Source organism: Trematomus bernacchii, unplaced genomic scaffold (genome assembly GCF_902827165.1).
Source record: "Trematomus bernacchii unplaced genomic scaffold, fTreBer1.1, whole genome shotgun sequence".
Taxonomy (NCBI): domain Eukaryota; kingdom Metazoa; phylum Chordata; class Actinopteri; order Perciformes; family Nototheniidae; genus Trematomus; species Trematomus bernacchii.
Window position 1 is genome coordinate 9,315,386 of NW_022987851.1, and position 11,262 is coordinate 9,326,647.

The window sequence follows — 11,262 nt, forward strand, 5'->3', positions numbered from 1 at the left end:
ATGAGACTTGATTGAGGGCTAGCTGTTGTATTTCTCTGGACAGAAGGTGATCTCTCTTTCCTGTCATTCATAGTTTAGAGGCCGAGAGCTGTCACGGAGCAGCTGCTCATCCCAGAGATTAGACGGCAGATGACACATGAGTGTGACAGTCTTCTATCAAAACCAAAAACAGATTCAGTTTGAATGATGGATTCAGCTACGATATGTTTGAAACCTACTGAGAAACATTTTCACTTTCTAATGATGAAGCAAGATGGGCTTCTTATTGATTACGTATCCTTGTTGTTCCTATTTGAGGTGTCTGGTAGCTTTAAAGGTTCGGGTAATGAGGCCATCTGCTGTGCTGGTTGCATGCTCTCACACTGTAACGCAGGCCAAAACCAACTCACAATCCAGAAATATTAAGCATCAGCAACGAAAGCAGCACTATACGTAAAGAAAACCTCTGGATTCACTCAAAGTGTTAATGGTTGAGTGTAAACTATGAGGATGGGAAGGGGGGGTGTCAACAAAGAAAAAGGAGTTACCTTGAAATGTAGATTGGGTGCTGGTGTTGACAGCAGAGTGTTGGGTATCAGTGGGAATGGACACAGAGGCGGGGAGGGACTGAGGGAGGGAGGAGGAAGAGGTGGAGGACAGACCTGAAGGCTGGACTTGGGCCTCAGAGGACATTTGGAAGTTGGAGGGAGGGAAAGCATTGAGAGGACCCTGAACAAAGTCACTAAACTCGTCATCGTCCTGACAGAAACCTGTCGGGGGGGCAGAGGACGAAGGCTGGGCGAGGGCCTGAGATGAAAAGCCGAAGGTGGAGGAAGACGGAGGGAAGGAGGCAGGGCCGTCTACAGGCCCCTGAAAGTCACTAAACTCATCAGTGTCCTCGGACAAAGCTGGGGGGAGGGAGTGAGTGGTGACAGACAGGTGTGGTGGCGATGAGTCTGCAAAAATGAAGAAATAATGATGATGATGGCACAACACATGACACACACTACAATGAAGAATGAATAACGGGCTGCCATAAGATACGAAAAGGAAATTGCAGAACTGCAAATTCAATAATATTTAGATTTAATACAAAGTACAAGCGTTTAAACTGACGAACGATAATCAAATTGTAAAAGCTGCCAGAATAATGATTCTAAAACAAACTGGTTGTAAGGGTGGATCACAAGATTCATCTAAAGGGCCTTGAGATTATTAATGAGATAAGAACAAAAAACATAGCTGTGCAACTTACATTTATTACATTTTTAAATGTTCTCTTTTCTTTTTCTTATGAAATTTGTGTAGCTACAAAAATAAATAGTAAAAATGTGAAACTCTTCACAACTCAAGACATATTCGACCTGTGGCAAGGAGCAGACACAACTGAGTTTCAGTTTCAACGAAGATATAAAAATAGATGTTTTGAAAACTACAGTTTCCTGTACGCACATGAGTAAGTTAAGGGAGGGAAATATATTTTGTTAAGACAATGTTAATTCTTCAGAACGTGAACACTGAGATTTATAACGAGACATTTTATTAAACAAGTAAACTAAAGACAGTTCAGGTGTACTAATGAAGTGAGGGAAAATAATATAATGGGAAGTAAAAGAAATGGGATCAAGATTATGTGATGAAAATGAAACAGAACTCAAACGGCTGAGCAGTCATCATGCTGATCTGCCTCTAATCCAGTTCATATTGTTGTACAGGCGCATTTGAACAGAGAGCGATTTGCTGATGGAAGAGAACAACAGGAATAAAACATCATGATTTAAGGTAAACGTGCTGAGTGAGGGTACCTGGCTTCTTGGTCTGTGATGATGGGGTGGGGTGCATCTTGGCGTCTCTGCTGAAGCCATCCAGGTTGCCTTTGATCGCCTCCAGTGCGTCATCGCGGCTCTTCTCCCCTGTCTGAGTACAACAGAAGATCGAGAGACCAGAGGGTCATGTATACGAGCGGCATTAAAAAGAGACAGGATGTGGAGAGAAACTCACCTTGGGTTTGACACTGCTGAGCAGCCTCAGCTTCTGTTTCTGCTCCTCAAACTGTCGTCTCTTCCTGTCCTCCTCCAGCATCTTCTGCTGCTGCTCCAGACGTTTCCTAAAGGGCAGCAAGAGTACCGACATTATGGGGAGAGAAGTTCAATAGTTTGGGAAAATGGCAAAATATGTGGATTAGGTTTTTTGAAAGAGCAAAACACAGAGTAAAAATACTGTATGCAATTTCATTGATACGTTCATAAATGAAATGGAAGAAAGTAGGATGTCCGTCAAACAGTAGCTCCTTCTTGATTCCGAGTATGATTGTAACCAATACAATAATAACCATTCTTTCCATTTAATATAAAACCATAAGCACTGTATATTAACTTAAATGACAATTATTTGTGGGGGGGTTCAGGTTAGCTTAAGAATGAGTCAGCATATTGACACCCCCCCCCCCCCCCCTTGTAAAAAAAAAAAGATATGGTATAACATGAAAATGCTATGGAGAGTTATCAAATTAGTGGTAATAGCAGCAGCACTGGAGCGTAAAGAGAGTCAGTGTCATGGTAACATTTTAGTTCTGGAAAACAACTCAACAAGATTAAGAGTTGACAGCCATGCAAGCGGCTCTGTGTGAGGCTGTATTTTTGGAACAGCAGAGCTTAGAGCTAAATCCTAACATCAGAACGCTGAGATATATGTGAGCATTCATGCTAACGCACAAACAAACACAAAGCAGACCCATGATGTCAGTGTTACGGTTTCTTACTGGTGCTCCTCTGCCATTTGTTTCTGCATGTCCGCCGTGTACTGGGGTCCAGCAGGTCTCATACCCATAAACTGTGGCTGACCCATGAACTGCATCCCAGGGGTCTGCATCCCGATAGTCATTCCACCCTGTGAGATGCAAAAAGAAATCAGAAATATATTGAATTACTATTATTATATATAGTTCATGCTTACAGTAAGGGAAAGTGAACACAGATTCAAGAACAGAAATAAGATGCACTCCAATACAGAAACACAAGCTCACCTGCATGGGCATTGCTCCTTGGGGCATCTGTCCCCCAAAGTTCATTCCCATCATGCCCTGCATGTTGGGCTGCATGACTGGAACCATAGGGAAGCCCTGCTGTTGCTGCTGTTGCTGCTGCTGCTGCTGTTGCTGCTGTTGTTGCTGCTGTTGTTGATGCTGTTGCTGCTGTTGCTGCATGGGTACCATGCCTAAAGAAACACACAAGGAACAGAATATGACATTAAAATGTGAAGCATGACAGTAAGCTTAATTTAGATAACACTGAGAAAAACTTAAAACATGTCTGCAGATTGTGATAACTTTAAAACTCCAGAGTCTGAACATCATTCAAAATTGCAAATCAATTTCCTAGGCAGCTAGGAAAATACACGGGTTCAGCAACAACCAAATCTGCTTTTGTGGTGACTAGTGTGACAGCTTGGAGGAAAACAAGAGGACCAAGGGAAGAAATAGAAAAGTGTCTGTTTGTTTTCCCAGATGCTGTGTGAGCTGACAGCCAGAGCCGAGCGACCGGCATGATTCCTCATGTTACGGCCCAACAGGGCTGAATAAGTGGCTTGTTTAGGTGGCTGCACACAATCTACTCAGTCTAAAATGACAATGCTAATGGGAGCATGTAATGACCCCTCAGAGACGTTTTTCCCCCAGTGGAGTGTGGATAGTTTATCGAGTATTACTGCAAAGTAAACTGCCTAGATATGACAAGCTAGCACAGCTCAATAGTGGGCGACAAAGGAATGCGCTTCAATGTTTTGATTCATGCTGCTCTTTACTTCTGACCTGTTGACCCACAGTGATCTCAAGCAGCAACATTTTGGATCATTTGTACGTAATCTGTGAAAGTGCAAGTTGTGATCTGATTTAAAATGTAAAAAGATTTGTTTGTGTAAGCTTGTAAATAACTTGTTACGTAAAAATGTTAATGATGACAATAATTAAAAACAGTGTAACTTGTTTGTTTTTCAAAAGGAAAATTTCACCCAAATGTTCGGACACTTTGCTAGATGAGTCACATTTTGCTAGATGAGTCACATTTAAAATTCAGAACAAAAGCTTGTTCCATTTATGTTTAGGCTTCTGATAATCAAATTGGTCAAATATGGTCCAAATTGGGCAGTGGCCATAGGTTGTGCAAGGACTCCATGCCTAGAGCCTTTAAAAGAGAGCAGTTTTCACTTCAGTGGAAGAAGCAACAAATGTTTTCTGTTACGGTTAACTGAAGCCGGGCTGTCAGTACACAGGAGGGGAATAAACATCTGTCTGCACTATGACTGTCCCGCACGAAAACAGCCTTATATTTAAGAGCAAGTATTTGGAAGTCAATAGACTAGAAGTGTGACAGTTAATCAGACACATTTTCCTCCTTAAAAATAACCATCTCGTCTCACAACATGTTGTATGAATAGGCTGCCACTACTGACTGCAGCAGAGTGACTCACCTTGTGGCGGTCCCAAGCCCCCTCCAACAGGATACATAAAACTAAAGGAAGAAAACAAACAGGAAATTAGGTTATATGATTGAAGGCCAAACTAAAGAAACGCACAGATAATACATTAAGGTTATCTAAAACAGCAACATGTCCCCCTGTAACACAATGCAAAGTAAAAGTCATCAGTACTTCATAAACTGCGCCTGTGCACTCCCTGTGGATATGAGGCGGGCAATCAGAAGCCTTCTTAAAGGGAAAGTCATGACTGCATTTAGATTTCCTAACTAGTGATTGCTGTTACATGTGTGCTGTATAACAAGATAGTATTCAAGAGTAAATATAATTGTATACTGTACACTGTCATATTATTACAAAACAAACGAAAGAGCTTGTTATTATAGAGAGATTATTTAGCCAAAGTTAATGACATTTGAAACTGTATTTGACTGAATAAAAGGTGCCTTTACCTCTTCAAACTATGTGATTGGATTAGGTTTGATTGTGTAATTGAGTGTAAATGCCTGCCTGTACTGTAAGAGCTGTTGACAAAAATAATTAATTTACAAAGACCAGATTTAAGCTTGATTTCCAAACACCAAATCTTTGAAATGTTGTTATCAATGCCAGACAATCTGCAGGAATGGTAGAGTGTCGTTTGTACAGACGACTTGGACTCTGTGCTGTGAAACATGCCTTTAGGAAATAATCAGAGTCTCTACACGACGGCCAAGTCAATCTAACCAAAGCCAACCCACACAGGCCTTCAGCTATTTGTCAAATAACTTCTTACAGCCCAGTTCTTCAGGCTGGAACTGGGGATGCAGAGACAAACCGAAGAAAGAGCCATCCCAGAATGACTCTAAGCTGGGTTTGAGCATCACTACTCCAATGTGTGAGTGACATTATCATATTAGTAACTTTACCAACATAACTAACAAAGGGGAAGCAGGGAACTCTTCACCAGACAGTCCAAGTTATAGCCAAAGCAATTACAAACCCCCTGAGGCAAATAAGGAATGACTTAGACTGGAGTTTGACTATAAAATGAAAAATGTACTTAAAGGTAGGGTAGGTAAGTTTGAGAAACAGCCTCGAGATACACTTATTGTTATATTCCATGGAATGCTCTTAACATCCCGATAGCAATGAATATCTTAAGTTCTTTGACAAAAACTCTATAAAAAAATGTCATCTGTGGAAGCCGTAATACGGTAAAAAGTACGACCAATCATTTTAGCCGGCCCGGCTAAAATAACTGGATGGCCTACCTGCCTGTCAGCCTTCCATCTGTGCACAAACTTATCTCGTGCCCTCATTGGTCATGTGCACGTTCGTGTGTGTTGGAGGAGGGGCTCTATAAGGAAGTGGCAGATTTTCTCCGGTTGTGTATTTTCAAATTCTAGCGCACTCGAGCTGGTTTCTCAAACTTACCTACCCTACCTTTAAGGAAGCTTTGTTCATTTAACATTATGAGGAAAGTGTGTATCTTTGTGCACTGCAAAGGTTGAAAACTGTACACTAGGGTTGTATTTTAAGATTAGAATCAGGATCAATCACCATGGTCATCATGTCCCTACTTGTGTTGTCTGGAAAGCAAAACAATGATTTACAATGTATTTACAGAGATATTAAACAGAGGAAAGCAGCCAATACACAATACTGTTTATTTGAGAACTTTGGAACAGCATTTCTGTCATTTCTGCTGCTAAATGACCAAAACATACTCATCAAACTCATCAAAAGCTAATCAATTCAGCTATATTCTAAAGAGTACACAGCAAAAGTATATATAAAGAGGACACAATGCATTACACAAAAATATATTATAACATTAATAAATAAACACTTTAAAGCTCCTACAATCACCATTTGAAAATAATAATTGAACAACATTATCCTATTAGCACGAAGAAGTGGTTCCCCTCACAGCACTGATGCAATAGGGCGTTAGCTTCAGTCAGTGATGGTGCTTGACTCGGGGGGGTTTCACACTCACATCTGCTGCCTGTAAGACCAGCAGCTTAACAAGCTTTTATAGGAGCACTACAGCTCTGCTGCCCACCATCCTGCAGCAAATAACAGGTCAAGGCTGGGCAGATTAACATGGAAGGAGATAAGCAGCGAGCAGCTGTTGACGCCTTGTAAAAGGCCTCTGATCATCCCCCTGCTATCATACAACTGTTCATAAAGACCCGAGGACACCAGCAGGGTCAGGGGTTACTGTCAATGTCATCATCACCAAGGACGCTTAAACAAGAATGATTTCATATTATTCTGAAGCTGCTCCTTTGGTGGAATATACATTAGTTAGGGGAATACAGACTGAGACCCTTTGAAAGAGAATATTATGAGCACGATGTTTTTGATACTGTAGGAAGTCTGTAACTATTGAGAAAATGGATGAATAATTAAGTAAAATGTTGTGGTTTCAGCTACTCAAAATGTAAGGTTTTTGTTTATTTTCTCCTTTTTATTTAATGAAATACTAAATGTTTTTGAGCTTTATGATATCTGATTGACACCGACATGCAAAATCAACAACTACATATCTACCTACATGACATCAAAATTACAACCAAGGCTGTGATTGTATTTGTCAATTACCCAGTTCTCCAAAACAGATATCTAGTTATAATTCACACGTGGAAATACCAACCATTCCAAAAGAGAACAATACACTAAAAGCAAAATAGAGCATCATCTGACATTCATAATGTCAACTGTCTGACAATCACCTGGCCTGTAGAAGACCGAGAGATCTGCATGCATGGAGTGATCATCAGCGGACACAACTCTAGATGCATCATGCATTTGTGTTGCTGTTTCCGTGGGAGGAATACAGTCACTACGTGGACATTCATTGAAAGATAAACTCTAAAAACACCCACAAAAGTAGATGCAGCTGTCTAGCAGGTTTTGTAAGTCGCAACACTGCTCTACCTCATGGCTTTGTACTCTCTCCAGACAGATTTTTTATGTATTATCTCTGTATTTTTTATCAAATCGTGCACGGCAGGAAAAAACACTGAACTAAACCTTTTCCAAAACTGAATTCCTTCATTTACCTTCATTACATTGAAATGTAAACAGATTTGAATATGAACCAGATTACAGATGCACCAGGGTAGAAGTATATAGACTTAATGTGACAGACAGACATCTCCCAGATAAAGGTGAGGTATTTTTAGCAGTAGTGAAAACAATTGTAAAGAGTAAAGAATGACCAACATGGATAATATCAGTTTGTACACATGACTGGGGATGATTCTGAGAAAAATGAGTTGTCCTACTCTATTTGGATTATTCCATTAAGGTCTGTTTTGCACAAATCCAGCTATTAAAATAATATTGAAGGTGAAGGAACTTCTAAACTTTGGACTACAAATCCAATATTTCCATACAAGAGTCCTACTCATTGATAAGAAACATTTGGACAAAGGCCTACCTTAACACCATAGCAGGACAGCTTGGAGAGGATATTTACATTTCTGACCGTTTCTGACTGTGACTTAAAGAGAGGCAGTGCAAAATTACCAGTAACACCTTCCTGTGATTGAATATCCGGTCATTGTTTGGTCAAAAAGTTGCATTAAGTGCCCATAATTTAAGCAAACAATAGGGACAATTTCACAGAAATGACAGCACAAGTCAAATACTGTCAACCATACAACTGTTGTTATCTCCAGGTCTTCACATTACACCTGCTTTTTCCTACTACTCAGTGCCCACACTCATCCACAGCCTTGAGGGTTTTGGTTTCAGCTGTCAGATCAGTATCACAGGGCTAGTTGAGATGCTTGTAGTCAGAGCATATTTATTATTAAAGCTGCTCGAATTCAGCTTATGAAATAATCATGAGGCTGCAGACCATCATAATAATACTGCTCTATTAACACACCTGTAAATCTCCTCAAGATGTAAAACGATTTGATGGTTAGAGAGGAGGAGTGTGCATGTGACACTTGGTTAAGTGCGTGATTAATTAAATAATTACTCTTTAAAAGATATGGAGTTGCCCTTAATATGTTGAAAGGTAAATTATTAACTAAATCAGCAGCTACCTGCACTTCCCATCTGCTTCATTTTGTTAAGCACTTTACAGATACGTAATACCCCAATGGCAGATAATGTATGCAATAGTCATGAAGTTCATAAGACCAGGTAGACTGTCAGCCGTCCAGGGGCCTGACTGCACAGGTGCTAGCTACTTTCCTGACGATGCTATAAGAGATTAATATGCGTTGCTTTCTATATACATCATGACATATCACCAGATACCGCGAGAGTTCGTGACAGTAACGGTTACACAAAGCATGACACGTGTTCTTTGTTAAAATACGGACATTTTGGCATTATGTTGGTACACTCTGAGCATACAAAACCAGCTAGCTTACGTTAGCTGTGACACCTGACAACCATCTCATCTCATCTCATCACCCTGCACCCGACAACAGAACAACCTTTAGTCGCTGTCTTGGAGGCCATTCTTTGGGATTAATGTGTTGCTAAACGCCACTCAGAGGCGGATAATTCACAAATGGTTAACATTTAAGCGACAGAGTTGATTTTTAAAGGCTAAAATACCTGCCGCCTCCCCCAGATCCTGGCCGCAGCGCCATCTTGATAACAGCAGTCAGTCACTAGGAGGAAGATGACGTCAGGCGTGACGTAGGGTGTGTGTCGGAGGCGAAGCCCTGAGTACAGCCTCTCAGGCAAAGCTTACTTCCTGCTTCCGGGGTGTTGTTTTCACATGGGGGGGCAGTTATTAACCTGTTGGACAACAACCTAATCTAATTCATTGTATGCACCAATGTGTGCCTTCTTTATGTAAGTTTTTGGGTGGAAATGTCTTGTTTTGAAAATGAGAAACACACAATTCAAGCACTAGGTGACACTTTTTAATATAATATAATATTCATCAGTAAGGCTCCAATGCATTTTCTATTTCTTTTAAATATTTCATCACCTGAGCTTCTTTTCTACCTGCAAGACATAAAACAGGGCCTAACATATCGATTAACATAACTTGATATTTACTGCAATGAAGGTTATCTTCCAGCAGATGTCAGTGTTTAGCTTATTGGCAGCGTTGTTCATGCACAGTCATATACATACAAAGGGTCTTTGCTCCTCTTTTATAACGAAACCTGTATGCAGTGTGTGCAGTCTGAAATGTGTTGCAGTGTAGCTATTTCTAGACAGACATATCCTCTTGTGATTTTGGACAAAGATGAGAATGATTGAAATCTGTGTTCTGCATGTTCCATCAGATGGAGTCAGATTACTAAATATTGAAGGGGCATCTTTCTGCAGCACACTTGCATTTTCAAACACATTTTTTTCTACTTGAAATCTCTCAAAAGAAGCTTCAAAGTGACAAAAGTGTTCATAATATGAAATGTTGTTTCTAGTTTTTTTCAGCTCATAATAAAACAAATGGATACTTATGTTTAGGTTATGTTTGGGTGATTATTATTGAAAAGGGTGAAATATATTTATTTTAGTGACATTTTGTTTTGTTTTTTGTAAACTCCCTTAACCTGGGCTTTAGCTACACAATTGACCTCCATGGGAGCAGACAATATTTCTGTATTTCTTTACATCAATACAATACAACATGTTTATTTAAATATGTTAATGTCTACCAAAGAGCCATTACAATGCTTTCATGTCAACTGTAAATAGCATCTAATGTGTTGTCCAACATTTTTACCGGCTGCTTGAATTATTTAGGCCATTGTGCGTCCTGACAAAGTGATTCAGTTTGCAGTTTCATTGTTACACCAATGACAAGGTGGAGCTACAAGGAAAAGCCTCTCTGGCATTGTCTCATTGCGGCTGTTGTTGTGAAAGATTTACAGCTTAATGAGAGCAGTGTAAGACAGCGGATGACAAGCCCCGCTGCTATCCATCACCTGGTCTGCCCTCAACCTTCCCATACCTCTGCTCCATTCAACAGCAATGATTCAGAGTCCATTATGCATGACAGAGGGACTGATGTGGCCTTTTAGGCTTCAGAGTGACTCTAAAAGTACAAAACTGCAGTTTTAATTGAACCATTTTGATCTTATTTCATTTACTGTCCATCAAGCATTTAAAAAAGTGTAATAAATACAGTCTAATACAAGTCAGATAATATTTTGGGAATAATTACAGCAATACATTACAATTTTTAATAAATGGATTAAGCAAATAAAATGTGTTTACAAAATACAATACAATTCATAGAGTTTTCATACAATTTCATAGTTCTTGGTGGGCATTTAAAACAAAGGTTTTGAAGACAAAGGGAATATTTGAGTGCGTATTTTACATGTAAGTTGATCAAAAAAACTAAACTAAAGGATGTCACTAATAATTAAGAAGATATTAAAGTGAGGCAAAGAAAAAGAAGATAATTAAAATTCAATCTCCTCTCATATTTCATCTACAACTTGAGGCAGCTGTCAGGAGCATGACCAGACTGTGATAAATCTCCACAGGCCTTAAAAGCCTGTCATGGCCTAATGCCAGACGTATGTACCCTTTAATGACCTTGTAAATGTTTAGAGGAAATTCATTTTTACAATATCCAGGTAAAACACCAAAGAAATTACGGTTGTTTGTGGCTTTACGTGGCATTTTATCTGAAATAAATCATATAGAATAAACCAGCATCAAATAGTAGGACCATGAGTTGTTTTAGATGTGTTTCTGGGTGAAAATGTCTGTGTTCACTAGGGTCTAAATTCACCAATTCATTTGCATGTGGGGCTGAAAACCTGTTATAGAGAAATCCTGACAGATTGATGTTGTCATGCTGATGCTGTCACAGGCTTGATGCTG

General features: G+C 39.7%; 1 protein-coding gene across 8 annotated transcripts in view; it reads right to left on the reverse strand.

Annotated features, from left to right (window-relative positions):
- The window catches only part of synrg (synergin, gamma), a 34,344-nt gene extending 25,189 nt beyond the window's left edge, over positions 1–9,155 (reverse strand). For 5 of the 8 annotated variants that reach the window (XM_034113015.1, XM_034113014.1, XM_034113012.1 and 2 more), the window contains exons 1-7: positions 9,022–9,155; positions 4,447–4,487; positions 3,005–3,195; positions 2,741–2,868; positions 1,981–2,086; positions 1,785–1,896; positions 528–935 (exon numbers count right to left, since the gene is read on the reverse strand). In XM_034113015.1, the coding sequence (XP_033968906.1) occupies positions 528–935; positions 1,785–1,896; positions 1,981–2,086; positions 2,741–2,868; positions 3,005–3,195; positions 4,447–4,487; positions 9,022–9,056 (1,021 nt within the window). In that variant the 5' untranslated portion in view covers positions 9,057–9,155. The remainder of the gene's footprint in view (positions 1–527; positions 936–1,784; positions 1,897–1,980; positions 2,087–2,740; positions 2,869–3,004; positions 3,196–4,446; positions 4,488–9,021) is intronic. The other 3 variants (XM_034113019.1, XM_034113018.1, XM_034113017.1) reach the window with 1 other exon arrangement.
- Positions 9,156–11,262: the final 2,107 nt, after the last annotated feature.